At 42.3% G+C, this 24879-nt stretch overlaps 1 protein-coding gene across 1 annotated transcript; it reads right to left on the bottom strand.

The window, feature by feature from the left end:
* Positions 1 to 3676: 3676 nt before the first annotated feature.
* LOC134378687 (SAYSvFN domain-containing protein 1-like) lies at positions 3677 to 10205 on the bottom strand. Its single transcript, XM_063097994.1, has 2 exons — positions 9962 to 10205; positions 3677 to 5087 (listed from the first exon to the last, which is right to left on the bottom strand). The coding sequence occupies exons 1-2, from the start codon at positions 10166 to 10168 to the stop codon at positions 4743 to 4745; spliced, it is 552 nt and encodes a 183-aa protein (XP_062954064.1). The 5' UTR covers positions 10169 to 10205; the 3' UTR covers positions 3677 to 4742.
* Between the last annotated feature and the right edge of the window lie 14674 nt (positions 10206 to 24879).

Below are 24879 nucleotides of genomic sequence, written 5' to 3'. Positions count from 1 at the left end.
ATTTGTGCTGACACGGAATTACTAATAAATATGATTAGGTAAAAAGCAAGGGGTACCCAGTGTTCCTTTCTGGAATTGCCTCTCACCAATTCCTTCTGTTTTTTTCCTTAACACCCAAGTCCTCAGAATGCATCACTTCTCTCCAAGCATGTTACTCTCCTTCATGATTGCCACCTTTCTCCCAGGTGATTTCCTCTGACCAAAATGCCACCCCCTTGCCCCCACCTTCTTTCCTGAGGAGTACCTGTTCCTCCTTCAAATTCAGCACAATGTCACTTAGTGTGAACAGGATGCTATTATTTGCAGGCTTGAGAAAGAAAGAACAAACACAGGGTGGGAGGGAGACGTTCTCACTACACCCCTATGTAACTCTCGATTTCTGAAATACATCCATATAACAATAAAACCCTCTATTCTTTTCTATATTTTCAGAATGTTCTAAAATTATTAGCATATTCTTCTTAAAAATAAAGCACCTTTAATTATAATCTTTGGAAATAGTTGCTCATTGTTTTAAAGCTACATGTTTCTTTTTTTCTTGCTTTGGTGTTCCAAACAGTTTGAAAAATAGCAAACCTTGTTTTGCCCCCTTTTAAAATATACACCCATCTTTCTTTGCTTGGATCTAATAATCGCTTAAGTTTTCTTCCTATTTCAACATTTATGATTTGTGTCAGGGGCTAATTTTAATGTGCTGGAGATCATCCCAGAGAGGCTGTTAAAATGCAGATTCTCAGGGTCCTACCCCCAGACATTCTGAGTCAGTGGGTCTGGGTGGAGCCCTGGAATTTGCATTTTAACATTACTACAGGAGATTCCAATGTAAGTAGGTGGTCTTTAGACCATGCTTTTCAAAACATTCACCCATCACTTGTTAAGAAAACTTAGTATTTTTCACATAGAAGTGAATATCCTAAGGAGTACAGTAGAATTGAAAGTGATCTCTTCCTCTGGTGACTCTTCCCCCAATATACACATGTGTGCACACACAAGTTATGTCTTTATAAACATCCATGTGTTACATGCTTTATAATGTGGTTCCTGTGCACTCACCTTGTCTTCTTTCTCAATGAGATCCAAGTCTTTATCTAGCCAACGTTGTGAAATAAAAGTACATGTGACAGAAACCAAAGCATATGATTCAAATTTTACTTTGGCTTAGGAATCAGTCTTTCTCTGCCAGCCATGTAAGTTTCTGATCATTCCCCCATCCACACCCCAAAGCTCAGATGTGGACAAGCCACTGCAATACTGCCTGAAGTCTAGGGAGGGCTGCTTTATTTTAAAATATGTATATACATCACTTCTGGTAGCTTTCTATGCCTTTCCCAGAACCTCTGATGAGCCCTTTCCTCTGTGAATCTTTAAATGGAAAGAATGCCTGAAAAAGCAGCACAAGTGGTTCAGATAAACATTCCAGTGGGTTTTCCACATTACATAAATTATCAAGTGTGATGCGAAGGGACCCATGAGGTATAGTGGCAGCTCGATGCTACCTCCTGGTGGCAAGATACTCCATGGCATTCCAAGCCCACCCCGCAAACCTCTGGCTCTTACAGACACTCAGCCTACACAGGGGTGCCTCTGTGTGTCCCCAGCAGCACCAAACACAATACACCTACAAATATTTGCTGGTGTGGGTGGCAGAACCAGAAATACATAATTTAAATTTTACTTACTTCTGCCCAACTGAGGATCACTGGTTCTTCCAACTGTGCAATATCCTAACTTTTTGTAGGACAGAGCTTTTGAACCTAATCTTAATGCACAGATGAATCAAAACGCAAATGTGGAAGACTGTCCAAACTCAAAGCATAATCCTAGTAGCATAAAATAAATATGCGTGAATTACCACTGGTAAAACTCCTTGAGAAAGGTCACTGCACTTACCAACAGGGACATTGATCCCTGCCTAGAACTGGAACCCTCAGAACAGGTCAGGGCTAGCTTGAAAGTGACTGTGTCCCAGAGGAACAACTTGGATGATTTAGCTGAAGAACAGAGAGGGCTAAAAGAGAACCGAGTAATTGTTTACCAGTCTGCAGGATGTTCACATAGGGCTCCAGGTGCTCCGTGCCCACTGAGACTGGAAGAAGAAGAAATAATTTGGGGTGGCAGTAACAAGAGGATGACAAAAGTTCTTTCGTTAAAGATAAAGAACTTCCCGAGAAGTGCCAGAATCTTCTACCTGGATTCTTCTTCTTTAGGGGTCACTAGAAACAAATCATCTTTAGTCAGAAATAAATGTGGCCCTGCCCAAGGCAGGGGAAGGGGAACACACTTGATGGCATTTTGTGATCCCTTCTAGCCCAAGTAGAGGCTCACTTAACAGTCCCTATAAATAGGAAAGATGGGTAAGCGTGAAGAAAAGCAAAAACCAATCTACTTGTAAGACTTGGACAAAAACAACCTCACTCATGCATACAACTATCACAGGGACTGTGTACACCCCTGGGATTTTAAGTTCCCTGATGACAGAAGAAGCCTTTAATAGAAGCTGCATGCTGGGCTAATGGTCAGGCCCTGAGTGAAAATTCTGAGATCAATAGACCTAAATTCAGGAAATCAAGACGGCACCTAAAGCTCAACGGTCTGACAAGAACAGCAAATTCATACTGTCCTTTCTTCTCCTTCCTACCAGGCATTTAATTGGTTCACACCCCACTTTTCCTAGAAGTTAAATGCCATCATTACGTGCAACCTTTGGGAAGATCAGAGCACAGAAAGGTGACAAATCATTCATGAAGAATCCTATGAAAGATGGCTTCAGCCACTTCATTATAATTAGCTACATTTTCAAAGAACGTGACTGAGGTCCACTTATAAGTTGAGTCTCTTGTATATTTAAGAGAAGTCTCTGCCTTACTGGGATTACTAATTGGATCAAACCTCCCTAATTCAGAGTTACAGGCATTTTGTTTTAGGGGAAAGTTTGAATTATACATTTTTAAAATGCAAATTAATTCTTTCCTACAACAATGCTTATTGCCCTGGGCATTGCAGTGAAACTTCCATTCAGGAGATTTCTCCTGTGTACTGGGCCTTTATGAAATGAAAAAGGCCAAGTAAAGTATCAGGGAAATTAAGTAAGCCTTAAGAAAAAAAACCAGACAAAAAAGTCATACCTTAAATAAAAACTTTCATGTTTAATAGGGATTAGCCTGTTTCCCATACTTTCTACATGTCTAGTCCAGACAGAAGTCATGGAAGAAAAGATGATGCTGAGGGACAGCCAAAATCCCAGTTGGCAAAAGGCTGGAAGGACAAGACATGCATATCAGAAGAATTTTCAACAAGGGCTGAAACTCAGCAGGGCTAGTCAGCTACAAAATGGAATTAACGAGAACATCCCCTCTGCATTTCTCCCTAGAACTGAAAATGAGCTCACTGTACTGTTAGTTCTATCACTTATTTCATTTTGTCCTTCATCCCCACTCCTAGCTAGACTGTATGCTCAGAGAACTGGGAATATGTCTGCTTTTTTTCATTATGTATCAAGTGCCTAGTGGAGTGCTGGCATTTAATAAATAAAAGTTAAATTTAAATTGAGCTGAGTTTGCTGTAATAAGTCAATCAGGCAAGAATGAACAAAAGAATTAACCATAGACCTTTATTATTTAATAATGTTTCAGAAATATTAAAGTTCCTTTCATAATATAAGAATTAATGGCTGAACTCTGAAGTTGAAAACTTACTGAACGTATCAATAATTTCTTAAAATCCTAAGTTTGGAAAAAACTATTGCCTTAAAACTAGAGTCCTCTTACTCACCAGTATGATCCATAGAAAAAGTACTGAATGGTTTTTGTCATCCAATTTTAATGAACCCAAACTCTTAACACTGTACTGGAGGGGGAAGGAACACTGAAATCATGCCTGATTATCACCATTTACATAGGGCCTCACCAGAGGCCCACAGGCGAAGGGACTGCTTACTCTAAAGCCCTTAGAAAATGAGAAACAACCCAAGCAGCCAATAAGTCTGGAGTTCTACGTCCAGCTCTCCCCTTTGGACAAACTCAAGAATTTTTCTTGCTGAATTTATCATTCATAACCACTTACCAAATCTCCAATACTGACTTTGTGAAATCCCTCCCCACACCTGTCACTTAGGACTTTGTCTCTTCTTGTCTTTGCTGATGGGGGCAGAGTAACGGGAGAGTGCTGGACAATAAACGGGGACCTGTTTCTGAAAGGGAGATGTTTTAAAGATATTTTAATTTTTGATATCATTAATGACTGAAAAAGCAAGAATTAAAGCACAAAGCAAAACAAAAACAAACAAAAAAAACCCCAAAACTTGTAACTTAAACTTTTCAGGAAAAAAAATGCTATAAATATTAAAAGACTTAAAGAGAACATTTACTTTTAATAATCAGCCCTGATATACCTAACCATTACTTTAAACAGAGATATTTTAAACAGAGAATCTCCCCAATGCCTTTCTGGTGCTCTAAAATCATCGCTCAAATAATGAGACATAGAGGTCTCCTTTCTGGAGTATGTAGTTTTTATAAACTGCATCAGACCCACAGTAGATTTCTTTTAGAGAATTTCACCAAAACTAAAGAGAAGTTCAAAGATAAAATTGCAGCAGATCAGAGAAAGAAGATAGAAGAACTGTGCAGTCACAGAATGATAATCTGCAAACCGTCCTTAGTCCTATGCACCTGAATCAAGTCCACGCTAAAGGGCTGGGAGGACCATGTCAGAGGTTAGCTGTATGACAGCAGAGCTGGGTCCTATCTCCCCTGCAGGGGTCCAAACTGTAACTCGCGCTCCAGCTGCTCTGCAGTCAGGGTGCCCTGGATGGCTTCACAGCCCGGGTTGAACACAGAGTAGGCGCTCTTCTCTCCCTCCTTCTTCTCTTCAGGGCCTCGTGTCCCGACATACATCCAGTAGAACAAGGACAGGACAAAATAAGCCAGGCCAAATTCCAGTTCCACAAACAGTCCCAGTAGGACCAACCAGAGAAGAACCTTCAAGAAGGTGATATTGGTCAGGAAAGACTGGTCCCAGCGCGATGGCGGAGGAATGGCCATATTCTGAGGTCGCTGTGATGTGCTGCTCCCAGGCTGAGCCGCTTCCTAGGATACAAATGCAAACAAAAGAAAGAATAAAGGGTAATGGATCTGAGAGGATCAAAACTAATCTGAAAAGGCAGCTCTCATTGCTCTCGGAAGACTGCCGGCTCATTGATTTTTTTTCTTGCCCTACTCTCTGAAACAATCACTTACAAAGAGTTTATATGCCCTGCTCCAACTGAATCAAAACTGATCAGCACTTAGTGAGATGTGCCCCAATAAAAGCCTTACAGCATTCAGATGGATTCCCATTCATGGGAGTCATTTCTTCAGATTAGTCTGCTGTGACAAGAGCTAATAAGTGCTCCATACAGAAACTCCCCAGTAAATGAGAATATAACAGCCACAACGTATGCGTCCCTGGTCAGAGTCAACATACGTTTGTTGATGTGATCAGATAAGCTAAAACGTTCTGAGTGACATGATTCTAATATGGATCGTATACCACGAACAGGAAACAAAAATCCCTTTCATATATTAAAAAAATCACTGTTGTAGCCATCATTGGGCCCTCTCACCTTCCTATGTCCTGTGACTGTACTACCCAGGTCCTCATCGCTCACCCCAAAGCCCATGCAGTATCTCCTAACTAGACTCCCTGCCTCTTATTTCTTCCCTCCCCAAACCATCCTATGTACAACTGCTAAATGAATTTTCTAAAACACCCATCACCCTCCTGCCTACAAACCTTCAAAAAGTTTCCATTGCCTAGAGATTAAAATCCAAACTCCTTGGGCTGGAATCCAAGGCTCTCCATTTATTCAACAGATAGAAATGCCAGAACACAGGCTCCTGTGCTGGATGTTAATGGGAGACACAGGTATTTAGGTAGCTTTACAAAGTTTCACCTCCAGTCTGCTATTTTCCAAACTTTTTTGAGCATGACCTACAATAAGAAATTTTATATTGTGACCCAGCCAGCATACACATATGCAACAGAAACAAAAGTTTCACAAGTAAACACTTTCTCTCTCTGAGAAACTCTCTCATATTTCTTATTCTATTTAAAAAAAAAAAAAATTTAAGGGGGACAAAATCCTCTTATACTGACTTCACCATCTGCTAATGGGTCATAACTTGTGGTTTAAAAAACAATGGTCTAAAAAATCTCCTGTACAGCAAAATCCACAATCTATTGCTCCATAAGTGACCCCTCTACTCCAGCTGAACTGGCCTCATTACCCAAAGGCATTTCCCATCTCCATCTGCGGCCTCAAATTGCCTCCTTCTCCTCTCCATCCCTCAACTCACCTTCCCCTTCAGGGTAAGCACCATCCCTGACCTGAGTAGGCCCACACCTCCTCAGCCATCAAGGAGGGCCCCCTCAGCCTCCTAGAGCACCAAACTACTCAGCACCTTAGTGGCTCTCTTTTAATATAGATTACATGTGTTCTAGATTGTTTATAAGTACCACAAGGCCACAGACTGTCATTGTATCTTTTGGTGTCTCCAGAGCCAAACACAGCATCCCACACACAGGTTCCCAGTACTTAGCAGAACTGAAGTTCATCACTTCAGTTATATCCCCTATTATTCCTCACATGAAAATTTAAAAGGAGACCACAAATATTGGTCTTGATTAAAAAAAAACTTGTCATCTGATTTGTGGTGCTTCAGAAATTCTGCCTTGTTAGAACCTTCTTTAGCCTCAACAATGTAATTATTATCTTTTCAGTTAGATTGGAAAGTTTGATTGAAGAGGCCCTTAACCTATCAGCAACATCTCCCACCACAAATATTTATTAAATAAAGAAATATCCCTTTCAGATGTGATTACTGCCCAAGAAGAGGAATGTATCAGGGTAGGACGAGTTTGGCTTGTCTGGGAATGGGACAGACTGTGTGACTGCAGTGCCCTGGCTGAGTGGGAAAGAGGTATGAGGTGATGAGAGGAGAGCAGGAGGGTGGGAGCCAGGGCCAGAGCCAGGCAGGCCGCAGTAAAGATTCTGGAAATGGGAAACTGCTGAAGGTCTTAGCAAGAAACTAACATAATCTAACTTACATTTCAGACCACTTTGGCTGCCATGTAGACAATGCGCTGCAAGGCAGCAGGAGTAGAAATAGGGAAATTGTTAATAGCTAATGTAGGAGGCCCAGCAAGAGAGGACCAGACACTGATTAGGGTGGTGACAGAAGTCAGAGAGAAATGATGGGCTGATGGACCCAGAATACATTTTGAATGTATATGAATTGAAATTCACAATAAACTGAATTTATTTTATTATGCAGGGAGTATAAAAAGAATAATGTTCATATGTCACCATTTACTGAGTGCCTTCAAAATGCTTGATCTCCTGTAATACAGGAGGCAGGCATTATTATTCCCAATTTACTGATAAGGAAACACTGAGAGGTTAATTTCCCTAAAGTCAGACAGCTAGTGATAGGCAGAGGTGAAGTCGGTCTAGGATGCTAGGATGGTCTCCCTCCAAAGCCCTTTTTATTTAATTAGAGGCATTTATGGGGATGGCAGGGGGAAGGGTTAGAGAGCCAGAGAAAGATGAGCTTGTTGGTGGTAAACAAACTGGCAAAGGTAACAAATAAGAGAGGAGGGATGGAAATTTCTCTCCCTCATTTGGTTTTGTTCTAGTATTGGGTTGCCTTCTGCTGTAAAAGTTGTGTGCAGAAGTGTTTGTGGTCATCCCATCACATATAGGCACAGCTGAGGGAAGGCATTTCTACTCCTCTAATACCTTTGCACTGGTGGCTGCTTCTGAGAGGAATGTCTCTTTCCCCTAACATCACTTGACTGGCTCCCTCTTATAAAAACCTCAGCAAAAATGACACCACATGTGCCCTTAGCCTTGTCACCCAGTTTCTGCAAGGGTTGCTCCTTGTTAAATGTCACCTCCTCGGTCAGGCCCTTCCTGCTCACCAATTTAAAATAGCACTCTGCTCCCCTCACCCTCAAGTCACTATCACAGTGCCCTGGGCTCTGCTTTTCCTTTTGTAGCATTTATCACCTTGTCGTTTTGTTTACTGTCCTCCTTCCCCTGCCACACCAAGCTCAAATGCAAGTTCTATGACAGCAGGACAAGCATTTTTGTCCTAATCTAGTAGAAGCTCATCACAGAATTAAATATTTTATTTGGGGAGACTACCTTTCCCCAAGCAGATTTTAGGGTGGGGTGGGAGGAGGAGGACGTGGATACTTCCTTATCAATGACTACCAAAAAGAATCAATTACAAATAGACAGCTAAAGAAAACACTAACAGGCCACAGTGTGCCATCAAAATTATTAGGTAGAGAAGAATTGTAAATTAGAAAAAAATATTTTAATGAGAATTTTCAAACCAGAGCAAACCCATAAATGGTAACAGTCAATGAAATGAGCTTAAGGCAGAGTCCCTTATAAAAAACAGAGCAATTAATGAGAACCAACTGGAGGTTCAGCATTTCTTCTCATCCTTTAGTCAGACCATCAGCTGTGGGGATTTTAATACTGTAATGAAAGCTTTCTCCGAGTTCAACTTCCCTGGGTCCAACTCAGTGGTCTCATATTCCTTTGGAAATGAGACATACTGTCAAAAGCTCACTATGTGGGTTAGACATGTTTTATAACTGTGGGGCGGGGAGGGGGAAGAGTAGGGGAAATGGATTCTAAGATCTTGAGCAATTGTTGTACTCAGTAAGTTCTAATAAACAGTAAAGTTATCTAAAGACCACTGAAAACTGCACGCAAGGAAATAGATTGTTTGAACCCTGCTGTACTCTCTTTACCTCCTTCTGCAAGTCAGTTAGAACACTGCATATTATGGAGAATATAGAACCCAAATTAAGTAACAACAAGTTCTCCTGATTAAAAAAAAAAAAAATCTCTCAAACCAGATGTTGTGGAATAATACATAAACTTAAGGGAAATAATTTTAAAGTGAGCAAGTTACACTTTTGCTCCAGTGCATTTTAATTTTTAAAAGGAATTTTGGGCTCTTATTACACTTATGAAGAGCAAAGGCCTTATCACAGATTGTGCAAAGCACTGATTATCCCTTAACAGGTTTTGTCCTGTATTCCCACATGGGACATTCCAATCTCATATGCAAGTCACCTTGCCATTTTACTCATAAGTAAAAGGATCCAAATTAAATTCATTTGCAAAATAAGAGATCACCCAAATAATTAACTTAAGGGTGAAAAGGCTATCAAACTAATCTATATATACTTGCCTTAACCATTAATTATTGAACTAGAATAAGCTTCTTCAGTCCAACAGTGATGCACATGCATATATATGCCACCCATGGCAATTACAGCTACCACATGTTTCTAAGTTTTGTATTCAAACCCCATTTCTAAAGAACAGGCTATCTGGGCTACTGCTGCATGTGCCCCAGGGGCGAATCAAATGAAGCCTTAATTACTGCCACTTTTCATCAGTATCCAATTAGACCTTTTACCCTCCATTAGCAGAGGGCTGTGGCTCAGCTTGGCTGTGGAAAAGATTCCCAAAGTCACAGGGCGTCACAACGATAACTCAACTCGCAGTGAACAATTCAAGGGCAGAGGTGCTTTCTCTCAGGACTCAAGACCATCGCTTCCTGCCTGGGATCAAGAGCTGCGTGGGTCGCGGGCTGGAAAGCAATCGTCAAAGTCACCATATCAGTGCTGACACAGGTGACAGGAGACTCGCGCTCCAGCCCCAAGGCAGGAGGGAAGCGCCCGCGACCCCGCCTCAGACAGCCGAGGCCACCCCGGGAGCGCGCGGAGGGGGCGTGGCCCGCGCGACACCACGGGGTGCCGCTGGCCTTTCCTTGGCTGGGGCGGAGCCAGCAGGTCACCACGCGGTCGGCGGGGTGTCGGCCGGAGTTCGCAGGGAGGCCACGACAGCGGACAGCGGCTCTGAAGCCAGGTCCTGCGACCAGGCCTCCCTCCTCACCTGAGCGAGGCCGGGCTGAGCCCGGGCACTGTCGGGACACGGTTTCCACACTAGGAACCGCTTTAGCCAGCCCGGGCTTGCCTTTGCAGTCGCAGCTGCTTCCGCTTTCTCTCCCGAGGTCTGTGAGCTGTGGCTCCAAGTCGGGGGTTGGACCTCCGGCCCGGCTCGGTTCCGGGCCTCCCGGAATTGGGCTAACCGCCGTTCCATAGCGCGCGCCCGGCAGCCCGCCCGCCCGCAGGGCCCCTTCCCCGCTTTTCCCCGCGGCGACCGCCGTGCACATGCGTGGCGCCGGCTGTCTGATGCGCGTGCGCGCTGGGGTGGCCAGGCTGCCGGGTGCCCTGTGGGTTTGTGACGTGCGGTGGGACGTTGTACCTGGAATAGTCCAGTCTTCAAACGCGCGTGGACGAAGTGTCCACCTCCTCAAGCTAAGTGGTTAAGAGCCGAACCATAAGGTCGTCCCACTGTTCCTCTCTCTTGCCCCGGGCTCCTCTGAGGGAAGCTCTGCCTTCGCCGTCTCCCGACAGGACCCTGTCCCCACCTCCAGCATCCTGCGGCCGTTGAGCGCTACTGGGCACCGGTGATGAGCACCGCATTGAGAAGGCCATTGATCTCTGGGAGGTTCTGGTGTCAGAAGACGGGATATGTCCTACCCTTTTCCTCTTATCAGGGTATGCCCGTCTTAGTCCTTGAGAGTGACTTTCTCCCTGCTCACAGAGCAGGCTGTGCAGACCTCTGTCATTGCTCTTACCACGCCGGAATTTACATATTGATGTGTCTAGTTGGGTCAGAGACTTTGAAACAACAAAAACTTTTATTGGGGTGCAGCTTATACACAAATCTTAAATGTACGGCTTCAGTAGATTTGTTCTTATGAATGCAGCTGTATAACTACCGCCGAGATAAAGATTTCTAGTACCCTGGAATCTCTCTTGTCCTCTTTCCCAATCAGTACCCACCTCCAACGGACACAATTCAGGTTAGGGACCGATTTACAGATCTTTAAAGCTCAAAGTAGTTAAATCCCACTCACAGACCCGAGTAGTTGTTGGACCGTGCTGAGATTGAGTCAAGAAACTAGACAAACTAGAGTGGAGTCTTTCATTCATTTAACAGATGTTTATTGAGGGTTGCTATGTGTTGAGTATCATAGCAGGCACTAAGGATGCCAGAGTGAAGGAAGCAGACCTGTTTTCTTAGAGCTTACATTACAAATGGAAAGACAGACAATAAATACATAACTACATATTTAATGTAATGTCAGGTACTGATTAGTGCTATGAAGAAAAGTAACACAAAGTAAGGAATGGGAGTGGTGGAGCTATTTAGAGCCAATGACCAGGGAAGACCCATCTGAAGAGTTGCTATTTGAGCAGAGACCTAAATAAAATAAGCAAGGCATGTAGATATCTGGAGAAGAATGTTTCAGTCAGAGAAAACAGCAAGTGCAAAGGTCCTGAGCCTTCAAGTAGTATGCTTGACCTGCTCACAGAATATTAGGGAGGCCAGTATGACTGAAACAGGAGGAGGGAGGAAGAGGCGATAGAAAATAAAGAAGCCAAGGGCCAGATCATGTGAAGCCCTGTAGGCCATGGTTTAGACTTTGTCCTGTATTTTAAGTGTGGTGGGAAGCTATGGGAGGATTTTGAGCTGTTATTTCTTGCCCACTTCTATCTGGTGTACAGAATTAAGACATGGGATTTGCAGGCTGTTGCAATCAGGGTCCCTGATGGGGAATGTGGCACCTTCAAAAGGGTCAAGTAAGGAGAGTTTAGTGAGGGAGTTCGTTACACAGGTGTGGCAGGACTAAGGGAGCCAGCAAGGGGATGGTTCACAGGAAGTGTTACCAGCCTCTAGGCCTAAAGCAGCAGGAGGACTGAGTGGTTATCAGAACACAGTGACACCTGTAGCTATAGGCGAAGCCTGGAGACAAGGGAGCCCTTAAGGGAGCCCTTAAGGGAGCATAGAACGGGTAGAGAATGAGGGAAAGGAGATCAGAAGAGGCAAACAAAATATCCAGCCAAGTGCTAATGTCGTTTCTGCTCTGTTTTCCTTTGGTAACCTTATTTGCCTTTACTTTGTTTTCTTTTTTATTATGAATTTATTTTGTCTGGTGCTTTGTAAACCTCTTTAAATCCTTTTTGGAAGGTTGAAAGAATGGAAAAAAGGAAAGATGAAAGGGTGATCATGAAGAATGGCTCCTGCCAAACCAACTTCATTTCCTCTTTGGGTAGGATTATGAGACTGGTAAATAAGAAGGTTCCTAAAAATGTACTTACTGTGTCAATTTAATGAATTTTTTATTACAAAAAACTTTGTACACACAAAATTATGTACATATATATTATTATACATATATTATTATATATATTATATATTTTATGTACTATGCATATATTATAATAATATGTGCATATAATATATATAATGTGTATGTGCATATACGAGGGTAATTCAAAAAGCTCATGGAAAAGATAATACAAATCTTTCCATGAACTTTTTGAAGTACCCTCATATATTGTATTTGTAAGTTACAAATAATAAAATACCCACATGCCCCATGGTCCTGTGATATATTGAGTCATAGGCCCCAATTCTATACTCTTCCTTGTCAGGGTATACTTCCCTGTTCCTTGACTTTAAACACAGCCATGCAAGTTGCTTTGGTCAAATGGGATGATGGGCAGAGATTATGCAAGCAGGGGCTTGAAGTGCACCCTCTTTATACTCTGCATTGCTATGAGATGAACTTAAAACAGTTAGCCAGCTGGTCCGAGAATAAAATAAGAGACACCTGGACTGTGATCACCCAGCTGACCCAGAGGTCTGCAGTTTAAAGCTGAGTCGCACAACTGAGCCCAGCCTAAAATAGCTGACCCCCAGTTTGCTCCAAGATGTATGAAAAATAAATGCTTATTTTATATCACTTTTATGGTTGGTTGTTACACAGTCAAAGCTAACCAATATATACCCACTACTCAAAAAAAAGAGCATTTCTTTCGAAGCCCCCTGTGTCCCTGTGTGTCCATTCCTGACTCCTTCCCATTTCTTAAATCTATTAATATGGTGGGTTACATTAATAGATTTTCTGTTGTTAATCCATCCTCCATTCCTGGAATAAACAAAACTCAGTCACTTTATAAAATATGAAATTCAAAGTTCAATTCAGTTTGTTAATATTTTAGAATTTTGCATCTATGTTCATTAATGAGATTTTCCCATATTTTCATATACTTCCCTCAAAAGGTTTGAGTTTTAGGATTATAATAGCTTTGTGAAATAAATTGAAGTGTGCCTCCCCCCCCCATCTTTTAGAACAGTTTGAATAAATAGGAATTAAATGCTTCTTGAATGTTTGATTGGACTTAGTAATAAAACCACCTGGACCTAGTGTTTTCTTGGGTCAGATAAATAAATGTAAGCTACAATTAAGTGGATTCATAGCTGGTCAACTCAACCTTACCCAAAAGGTGTTAATAAATAGATGAACATCAGTCTGTCCTATCTGATACTTTTAGGAGTGTCTTGGATGAAAATATAAAAGGCAATACTCAGGTGACAAAAATTTGGTAGAAAAGATCTATAATTACGTCTATGGTAAAAAAAAATAAGTGAACTTGACTCGATTTATTATAATTAAAGCATTGTGGAGATGCTCAGAGGGCACTCTCCCTCTTTCTAGATTTGCATTTATATTTGTATATCTTTGTTTTGCTTCTTAATCACTGGCTTGAGAACAATTTTTTTTCAGTAGGACTTGGAGTTTTCCTTGACCACAGACTGGGTAGGAGGAGGGGTATATGGTCAATGTTTTAGCTGCTACAATGAATCCCATTGTCATAGTGAGAAAGGATCTTATGCTCTCTTCAATCCTATCTCTGCTGGTTCTGTGTGTCAAGTTTCAAACACCATGACGAGTCATTGAATGTCCAGGGGCAGTGGCCAGGATAATGATGTGTCTAGAGCAGGATTTCTCAGCCTCGGCAATTTTGACATTTGGGGCCAGATGATTCTTTGCTGTGAAAGCTGTCCTGTGTCTTGCAGGATTCTTAGCAGCATCCATGGCCACCACCCAGTAGTTGCCAGCAGCACTGCCCTCTAGTTGTAACAACCAAAAATGTCTCCAGACAGTGCCAAATATCCCCTGGGAGACAAATTTGCCCTTGATTGAGAACCACTGGTCTACAGACCACATTGTAGTATGAAGGGTAAAAGCAGTGATGATTTGGGCCAGAGAAGAAGAATCATAGTGAAAACATACCAGTTTGTTTCAGAAATTCTATTAGAAGTGCTACTGTGACTGGGCGAGGAGAATCATTCTGTGGGGCTCCAAGGGACAGAACTGAGTTGGAAATTACAAGGTAACAAATATGTAATCTAAAAAAAAAAAAAAAAAAAAAGGACTTTTTTCGGCATCTCATTTATTCCAGCACCATAATGTGCTGCCTTACAGAGCAGTGAGTTCCCTGACATTAGCAGGATTTAAGCAGAGGCTGACTAACCCATGGGGATGTTGTAGAGGGGATTTCAGAGCTGAAGAGAAATTTGATTAACCTAGATGATTACTAAATCCCTTCCAACTGGAGAACTTTATGTTTCCATCCAAGTAGAGTAATCTAGGAGGACAGAATGGAAGACTGGGGCATCAGGCTAGGGATGTGGTGCATAAGTTGTGGGTGCCGCTGCCCAAGCACCCCAGATCTCATTATTGCTGGACATGCTGATGGCTTGTTTCTGCAAGCACCTGGGGGCTTTCTCTCCTGCAGGATTGTGTTCAGCTAGTACATGAAGCAGACTAATAGTGGTGGGGGATTATTCTGCCCCACCCCTGAAATAGCCTTCAACCAAATTTGCATGGGAATTGCTGGATAAATACCCCAGCTCCCTCACTCCTCATGAGCCTCAGTTACCCACAGCAGTACTTGATCATTAACACACCCTATACCACCTTTCTTCCCTTTTCTGTCTCACTTCCCTGCTGCCCTGTCAGTTCTCCCTGGAATCACTTCCCCAGTAAACCTCTCACATTCGAATTTTTATCTCAGGATCTTTTTCTGAGAGAATCTAAGCTAAGAGGTATGCAAGAGCTAAGCAAGGCTTATGGACTTGCTTGCAGAAAGGGAAGTAAGCTAGAGGGGTGCCTGGTATTTCACACAAGACCCCTACTTTAAAGTTTGAAGCAAGCAAAATAGGGCTTTAGACTGTCACTGTCCCAGGAGAAGGATATTGGAGAGAGTAATAAAGAAGCTAAGAGAGAGGAAGGGAATGGAAGGGCCACAGAACTTCACCTGAGGCAGCCTGTTCAGGATCGCTTCTGAGAAGATGATTTGGCTCACACTTTATTTTGAGCTGTGTGGAGGTCAGAGCCCTAGAATGACTGATCCAGTCATTCTATGATTCTGTTCTCCAAGGACATTAGAGACCGATCAGTCAGCAAATGTTGATTGAACACCTGCTATATGCCAGACCTTGGGCCAGGCCATGAGGATGCAGAGATGAGTAAAGTATAGTCCCAGCCCTTAGGAGTCCAAGGTCTAGTTGGGGAGGAGACTCATTAATAGACCATTGTAAGAGAGGCATTTGAAGGAGCAAGGGAGGGGCACCTACTCAGGCTGGGGAGCAGTACAACTTCTTCAGACTTAAATATAGGGGAACTGAGGCCCAGAGAGGGAAAACTAATGAGGTTATGTAATTCCTGGGCGTTGCTATAGACAGTAAATATTTCTGGCAATATTTTCATTCTTTATAGTATTTATTATCTTTTGCAATTGCGTGGAAGGTATTGCTTCATGACTTGCCTGCCTCCATCTGCTCTGGGCTTGGTGGTCACAACTGCTTTAGCTTGAAGCTACTGCTGGTTTGATCTTTTGCCTTTTTGTATCCCCTCAACTTCAGGGATCTTGTGTTCCAAAAGAACCTAGCAGTTTCCGCTGTTTTTCCCAGTTTGTTCTACTCAGTCCCTTTATCTGAAGCTTCCTCATTGCCCTCTTCTGCTTTTCCTTAACTCCTTTTAGCTTCTAACATCTCAGGTTGTGACAGTTTCCTGCTCACTTGTCTTGCTTCACGTCTGAGTTCTATTGTGCTTAGCTCTAATGCTCAGAGAAATGCCTCTTGTGGCTTGCAGGACAGATGATTAGACAAAGCCCACAGGATTGCAATGGAGATAATCTATGTGTAAATTTCATCCCAAAACGCTCCTTAAAACTATCTGAAAGTATTTGGAGAAGAATCTCCTTGCAAGTTGACAATGCTCATAAATAAAGTAATAGACGTGTGTTTCAGAGGAGCCTGCTCCTTCATGGTTATGTGTAGGAATAAAGTTGGAAGGAAGGCAAGCTTTTGCCCTTTAAGTCTTCAGAAGAACGGGCCATTTTGCTAAAATTTATGCACATGCACCCAGAGCAGTATATTTCCTGACTCTTGGCAAAATTTGCAGCTCAGCCACCTGCCTGGAAACTCCTCCTTCAGCCTTTGCATTTCTCTCTAGCCACTGGCCTTCTAGAGTCTTGCCCAAGCACCAGGGTTTAGGGCCCAAATGGACCCATCTTTCGTCCTAACAGCATTAGCTGCTGCTGAGGCTTAGAGGCCAAGCTGTCCCCTTCTGTCCTCCTTCTTAGCAGCAGGAATATTGCCCTATAGCCTGGGCCCCTGACTCCATTCTGTTGCCTGCTTGGCTGTTAGTCCTTTCAACATTCTGCACACTGGGAAGCCATTACTGCAGTCTGTGGCAAGGTGGATGTGATGGAGAGGAAGTGAGGTGGTTCCTTCCCACCCTTTGGCCTCCTTCCAACTTGTGTGGAAGACTTAGTTTGCTAGACTTGTTTCCTGTGGAAAGATTCTCTGTCTTTGAGTTCATCCTTTAAAAAAATTTTCTTAACCTTGAGGACCAATTGAGTCATTCATCAACAATAAATATTTGTTGGGCTCCTACAATAGCCGCCCTTTGTGGAGTGATTAATTTGTACCAGGTACTGTGCTACCCACTCGAAAATTATTATGTACTGTAATTTTCTAACAACCCTTTGGTAAGGCACTTAGAGATCACACAGTTCAGTGTCACACAACAAGCAATTAGCAGGGCCAGTATTTGAACCCAGGGAGTCTGACTCCAGAGCCCAGGAATCCACTCTTCTGTGTCTTTCTCTGTGCAGACCACTTTCAAGGTTCTGGGAAGATAGACAGGAATAAGGTGTGATCCCTGAGCTTCCATATTACAAAATCATATGGAAGATGGAATAAGAATGTGAGGTGATAAATATGCCAGAAACTACTGCCAATTGTCCTGTTGGTGGAACAGACAGGGCAGAAACTTACCAGGCAGAGGAAGAGATCAGTGAGGCAGGGGTGGTTTAAAAGAGTCCAAGGAAGAGCATGGTGTTTGATTGGCCTTGAAAGATGGTCAGGACTTAGGTAAGCTGAGAGGAGGAAATCAACCAAGATACAAGGGGCTTTGAACCCATGGGTTCAAGTCCCAGCTTTGACATTGTCTGTATAATTGCAGAAAGTCACTCATTCTCTTTACTGTTCTATTTCCTTTTCTGTAAAGAGAGAGGCTGAGGCAAGTGGTATAGAGTAGGGGACAGAGCAGAAATTTGGGACCAGAAGACCTGGCTTCAGAGAGGCTGGGAGGGAGGAGTTATTGATCGGAGGGGGGTCATTACAAAGTTCTGTTTTTTTAATTAAATGGGGGTTCCATGAGTATTCACTTTGTGATAAGCCATCAAGCTGTACACTTAAGAAAATAAATAAATAGCTTTTAATTTTTATTTTGTGCTGGGCAAAGCACTTGTCCCTGTTTCTTTATCTGTAAATGGGGATAATACCTCAAAGGATGAGGTGAGCTCATGGGGAGTGCTAGCAGTAGCTGACTTATTGTAGCCCCCTTCTCAACACGGGCAGCCAAGAGAGTGAAACCATCATGGTCCAAACTCAGTGGATGGCCAAAGCCCTGAGAAGAAGCAGAGAGAGGGAAAGACCTTCCTAGCCCAGAGAAATTGGAATGTATGTGGAGAATTAGTACATTGAAAGTTTTTAGACTAGGGAAGATACTATTCATCTGAGACAGTTGAAATTGTTTCCCTATAAAAAAAACCCAGCTGGATGACTTCTGCTCCTGCTTCTTCCCCTGATCCCCATCACTCACAAGGGTTCGTTTGAACCATAGCAAACCTTTCTCCCATGACCTTAATAGACTTGGGTTAAATTTTCTCAGTCATCGATGTTGCTTTGAGGGAGTACTGAGGAGATCAATCAGCCAACCTCCCACAGCCTGTAGGAGCCACTGGAGATTCCTGTCTGCCTCAAAAGAAATCCGGCTGGTAGGGACAATGGACTGAGCCCTGCTATGAATCTGAGAACTCTATTAGGAAGCTAATAGCTGGGGGTAGGGGTGGGGGGTTGGGAAGGGGCCCATATAGCACTTATCTTTGGCTTTCAGTCTCCTCCCTCACCCAGAGCTACTAAAAACATGGAAGGTTCCATGGCTAGGGATTCCATGATGGGGGAGTGGGGTGTCCATGGTAGGAGGTTCCGTAGTGAGAGTTTTATCATGGGGCGCTCTGTGGCGAGGGGCTCCCTGGTGAGGGGTTCCATGTTGGGGGCTCTGTGGCAAGGGGTTTTGTGGTGAAGGGTTCTATGGTGGTAGCATTCCATGGTAAGGGTTTCACGGTGGGGGTTTTAGATTGGAGCCATCATGACACCACACTCCTCCTTTTCCACACAAACCCCACCCCAAGCTCCACCTCATTACTTCCCACTGCCCATTCACACTCCACTCTTTAGCATTGCTAAACTACAGTTTTCCAAGCATCCCAAGTTGTTTCCTGCCTCTGTAGCTTTGCCCACACTTTTTTCTTTATTTGGGGCATCCTTTTCTTGCTTCCTCACCTGGCTAAGTGCCGCTTATCTCACATACTTGGCCTAAACATCTCCTCTAGGGAGCCTCTCAGGCCTTGCTCCCCAGGCAGGGTTTGGTTCCCTCAAATACACTCTCCCAGCACCAAGTGCATCCTCTACTGCGACCTTCTCACCTGTATCACAATGGTCATTTCACATCAGAGTGCCACTGGGCAATGACCCAGGCCCCTTCTGTCTGCCACCTGTTGTTCTGCCATCCTTAGGGTGTTGACCAGAATAGTGCCAGTTGGCTCACAACCACACCAGAATTCCAGCCCGCCTTAATTCCAAAGCCAGCCTCTTAACCACCAGGTTATACTGCTTCTATCAGTGAAGCTGAGCTCATTGTAGATTGGAAAGGATAATGAGATGAAAATTAGAAAAGTTCAAGGTATATTGGGAGACACTTGAGTGTCTGGTGGTGGGTGGTAGGAGATGAGATCATGAAATTTGGGTCTCATTGTGCAGGACTTGGACTTTTTCTAAGCCTGCTCAGTGACAAAGCCATTCTCTAGAAGCTTAAATACAGAGCTGAGTAATTCAAAGCTTTGGTTAACCACAAACCCAACCACTGTACGTCTTCTAAAGAAGTTTGGAAAATCATTAGACCTGAATACTTTAGGTGGACCCCTGATGAGATTTCTTCTTACATTTGGCCACCTATCACTCATGATTCCCAACTCACTAATCCCCTGGATCAAGCTTTCAGTCTTTAGAAAATTACCCAGGCAGGGATTGAGCCCTATGGTGATAGTAGAAGATTTATTTAGTGCCTTTATGAACCCTACACTTTATATACATCATCTCATGTAAACCCCCTTGATAGCTGAGGATATTAACATTATCTATCTCAATTTATAGATGAAAAGGCCAAAGCTCAGAGAAAGAATTGAAGTGGGTTTTAAACCTAGATATATTTAAATCCAAATCCTGAGTTGCTAAACTACATCTCGCAATGTGTGTGTGTGCACGCGCGCACATGCACGTGTGAAAGAGACAAAAAGGACAAGGAATAGAGGTGGAGACAGAGAGCATTTCCTTGTTGGGGCCTGCTGTCTATTTTCCTTTTCTGTCCCTGCACCTCCTATACCTTCTTATGCCAATAGCCACTAATACAGATACAGCCTTTGATGCTCCAAGGCAAACTTTAGCAGAGAAAGTTGAGCTCCTTATACAGAAATTAGCATCCTGTCTGCATCATTTCAGAGCCTCAGTAGACTTACAAATATCATTTCCAGCTAATCACGTATGTGCCAGACAGTTATGATATGCAGTAAATGATTAACACATTCAGCTGATTCCCTAGAAGACAATTCACCAAATTTATTGCTAGCCACTTTTATCCAAGATAACACACAGGTTCCCTTTTCCTGCATTTCCTTCCTTTGCTGATTCACTTTGAATTGTACCTGAATCATTTGGTTTTTCTAACTCAACAGAGCTGAATGGGAGAAGTCCGGGCACATGATTACTGCTGGGAAAATGGCAGGTTTGACTCATGAGAGATACGGTCGACACTCTTTGGGATCAGAAGCATTCTAAATCTGAGTCAGTCAAAGAGGGTGACAACCATTACATTTAGTCCAGCTCAAGGCTTCCCTTGGAGATTTAGTTCATCCCCCCAAATGCTATTATTTGCTGATAGGAGGAGAATCATACTGGATTACCTAGGTCTGTAGCAATCAGAGTGAAACAGGCTGGCCCTCCAGAGCTTTAATTGGTTTTAATGCAGAGTGGTTTACAATAATCTCCTCTTCCATGGAATTCCATCTCTCATTTCCCAGAGCAGATTGACTTATTTGGAAACGAGACACCGAGAGAATTCTTCTCACTCAGTGCTTTTGTAGTATTTCTTTCTACAAAAGGGAGGCTGATGTGGTGATGGGGGGAGGGGAGAAGCTGGCCGTGCCTGTTATGTGACTCCGAAATTTCTTCTCCAGTGTGGACAGTCTAATCCTTGTCCTCCAAAACTGATTGATGAGCCCAGGATAAAGTGCATTAAGAAAATCATTCTATTTCTATAGCACTCAAAGTAGTGGATGGCTAAAAAATAATGTCAGCCATTTGCAATTGTGTGGAAAGCGTGCCATAGTACAAATTCTTGCCCTGGCCCTACAACCAACTATCTCAGTTTTCACATCTGTAAATGAGCCAATTGGGTTCACTGCTCTCTGAATATTCTTAAATTGATTGAAGAGGAGTTTGACTATATCCATTTTATTATTCTAAAACAAGGTTTACCAGTCTTGGCACAAATAACATTTTGGGCCAGATAATTCTTTGTTGTGGAGGATTTCATGTAAATGTTTCGTGTATTGTAATATGTTTAGAAGCATCCATGGTCTCTACTAAATGCCAGGAGTACTCTTTCCCTGAGCTGCAACAGCAAAAATTATTTTTAGATGTTGATAAATGTCCCTTAGGGAGCAAAGTTGCCCCTAGTTGACCACTTTCAAAAGCTTCCCATTGATTGTCAACAGAAAAATGCACTCATTTATTTGAATTTTTAATATTACTTATTGAGTACTAATTAGGACCAAAGATAACTGAGACTCAGTCCCTCCTTCAGGACCTTGTAGTCTAATTCAGAGGACAAACAGACAATTATAATCTAGTATGGCACATATGATAGAGAGAGATGCAGAGGAATGAAGGAAGAAAATCGTTGAGGCTGAAGGTAGAGGGAACTCAGAAAACTTTTTAGAGAAATTAATGATTAAATGGAACATTAGAGGATGAGTAGAAATTAGCCAGGCATTCCCACCTGAGGGGACAGAAAGAAAAAAGCCATAGTCGTAAGAATAATAAAGCTCTCTGAACTGGGGAATGGTGAGGATGAATCCCTCAGGAACAAAGAGATCACCCCAACCCCCCGAAATCCCAGCTGTACATGGTCTCTTTTAACATTTTATTCTTGGGAAACAGTTCAGAACCCTAAAGAGCTCCCAGCCATTGTTCTGCTCAGTCCATAACAGAACTTGGATGTCATGGAGCTCTCCAGGGTACTGAACAGTATCCATCTGAACCCCCTTTAACCAGCAGCTCTCTACCTCTACCTGGGCACCTGCCTGCCTAGGCCTGCTGCCCTTGGCTGATGCCATGTAGTGGAAAGAGCATAGACTTAGCAACCTTAATGGTCCAAACTAGGGGAGAATCAAATAAATGATAAATTATCATTATAAATTGTAAATTATGGTACATTGTGATGGCAGAATATTATACCGTGTTTTCATGGCCTTATAATTCTTTTTAAAAATTTGATTTGGGATTTTATATATTTTCTAAAGTATCTATAATAAACATGAATTTCTTTACTCAGAAAATAATATCATTTAAATAAAATTATAATAAATACCATTGGAATTGTATAGACTGAGATGTGAATCCTAACTCTGACACTTAATAGCTATCTGACTTTGGGTGAGTTAATTTAATCTCTTTGGCCATTGTTTACTTACCTGCAAAATGAAAAAAAGTAGGACAGACCTTCAATAATTCCCCCGTGTCTACTGTGCAGGCCTCTTGTGGGACCTAAATGAGCTCAAGCACATGCATCTACTACGTGTTGCTAAATAAGGCGAATACTCAGCAAATTCTTACTCGTTATTTCCTGCCCCATCATCTGGATGCTCAGTTTTCTACTACAACAAGGGCAAGCCTAGTGTATAACAAGTTGGCAACGGGTCTTATAGGGATGGACTGACAGTGCCCTTTCCACCTCCCATTCTTGGGGCCTTCATTAGAAACAGCACTCTGGAATAGAACTGACTCTGAGTTATAATGCTTATGTCACTTTCACAATTTTCTACCAGTACATTAGCATCTAGACCCTTTACCTCATGGCAAGATACTTGAAGGCTATTCCTTGGGTAATCTGACCATCTGAAGAATAAATGCCTAAAGATATTGGGTGTCTTCCCAACAAACAGCCCAGTCAGATAACCCTACTTTGAAGCTCAAAGTTGAAAGCCCTCACCCATCTGTTCAAATCTTCCAGTTAGTTTTTTTAAGCTTTCCATTCATTATCACAAGCATACAGCCAAGTTTTACATCTAAAGAAAAGTTCTAACATGGGAGCAAGAAATGTTAAAAAAAAAAAAAAAAAAGAAGAAATCAATTTGACAGAAACAAAAACTACTCAGGGAAATAAAATTTCCCCAATATAAATAATACTCATGGAGAAGTAAAAGAAGAACTTTTATGAAACAAGAACAGGATGCTATTTAAAAAAAAAAAAAAAAAAAAAAGAACATTCAAGGAACTTGCAAGGCTCTTGAAAATAAGAAACCTGATAAGGGAAATAAAAAACTCTAACTGAAAAGGAAGATAATACTGAGGAAATTTCATCTAATTTCCAACTTCCTCTCCCCTCAGGAGCAAACATATATAGAAGGAAACTAAGAGAAAACAGATGAAAAATAATAGAGGACCAATCTTGAAGGTCCAACATTAGAATAGTAGAAATTCTAAAAAGAGAGAACAGACAAAATAGGGAAGGAAAGAAATTTATCATAGAAATAATGCAAGAAATTTCCCAGAGTAGATTGAAAGTACCCACCTAGTACTCAACCTAATAAGTAAAAGGAAGAAAACTCATGAGGCACATAAGTTATTGTGAAAATTCAGACCAGGGGGGACAAAGAAAAAAAAATCTGTAAGCTAACAGAGAGTATATCAAGGACCTGGAATCAGATTGGCTTCAGATTTCTCAACAAAAGAAGACAATGGAGAAATGCCCTCAAAATACTGATGGAAACATGAACCCCCATCTATATCTGCCCCAAGTATAAATCAAGTACTATAGAATAAAAAACATTTCTAGACCTACATAATCCCAACAAATTTCTTTCCCCATGCACCCTTCCTCTGGAAATTGCTAGAGGAAGTACTCCATAAAATTGAGATAGAGAAGGACAAAAAAAGCAAGAAAGAGAAGGACATTGAATACAGACAACGTGAGTTCCAACAGCAGTGAGGGGCGAGAGGATGTCCATGAGGATGGTAAATGGTATGATAGCTGTCTACCAGGCATGGAGGACAACCAGTCAAGATTAGAGCAGAGCATTTTGGGAAACAGATATGTTGAGAGCAGTCATCACCAAGATCCCCACTGCTACTGATTTGTGTTTTATTTTTTTTAACCCGGGGACAGAATTCCTGGGTGTATCTGGCAGAGACTATCTGTATTTGACTTGCCTTAATCATTTCTGATGAGGTTGCTACTTTTTCTGCTTTGGCCTGCTTTAGAGCCCTAAAGATCAGCTTTAGAGATCTAGAGATCAGCTAAGGATCTCATTTTACCTCACAGCAGTGCTCTGGTTTGATCTCCTTCAGAAGCTGAAAGTAGGCTGTGAAGCAGAAAATCCAGAGCATATGGATCCATACTCTGGACCGTATTTCTTCTGGACACCCAGCACGTGGCTCACACTACAACCTTACCAGATGCCCAACTCTGGTGAGCCCTTTGTTTCCCAAGACACACTCACGATCTTGTCCACCTATTTCCCCAGATGGGGGCTCTTGTGAACTCGTAAGGAAGCTGAAACCAGATTACCCGGAGCCTCTGCTCAGCTTCTCTCTCTCCTGGGCACCTTTTTCAGAAAACCCAACATTGCCTTTTCATTCTCAGCTGGATTTGTGCTTCTATGCAATCAGCATACATCATTTGGAATGTATACCTAGGTGGTAAAACTGTAAAGGAAATCAAAATAATGATTAGCACAAAAGTCAAGATAGTGGTTATCTCTGGGGAGGAGGCTGGAGATTTTGTTTAGAGAGGAGGATTTGGAGGACATATAAGGTATGGTTCATCCTCTATTTCTTAACTTTTGTGGAAAGTACGAAGGTATTAAATGTATGATATTTTCAACTTTACATATATTTAAGATACTATTCTATACATGTGATACACTAAATATTACAATTTATATACCAAGGAGACACCAAAGCAAAGCAACTTGTGAAGTAATGAGATCATATGTTCACATGTACTGTCTGGGCCTTGAAGAGAGGGAAATAAGAAAAGG

The sequence above is a fragment of the Cynocephalus volans genome, chromosome 5 (assembly GCF_027409185.1).
Source record: "Cynocephalus volans isolate mCynVol1 chromosome 5, mCynVol1.pri, whole genome shotgun sequence".
Lineage (NCBI taxonomy): Eukaryota > Metazoa > Chordata > Mammalia > Dermoptera > Cynocephalidae > Cynocephalus > Cynocephalus volans.
This window is presented reverse-complemented; position numbering and strand designations above follow the sequence as displayed.

Bases quoted from the DNA above. Each gene is read 5' to 3' on its own strand.
- LOC134378687 (XM_063097994.1), bottom strand. From the start codon at position 10,168: ATGGAACGGCGGTTAGCCCAATTCCGGGAGGCCCGGAACCGAGCCGGG. The intron at 5,088-9,961 runs GTGAGGAGGGAG...TTTGTATCCTAG, and splicing joins CTCAGCCCGGCCTCGCTCAG to GAAGCGGCTCAGCCTGGGAG.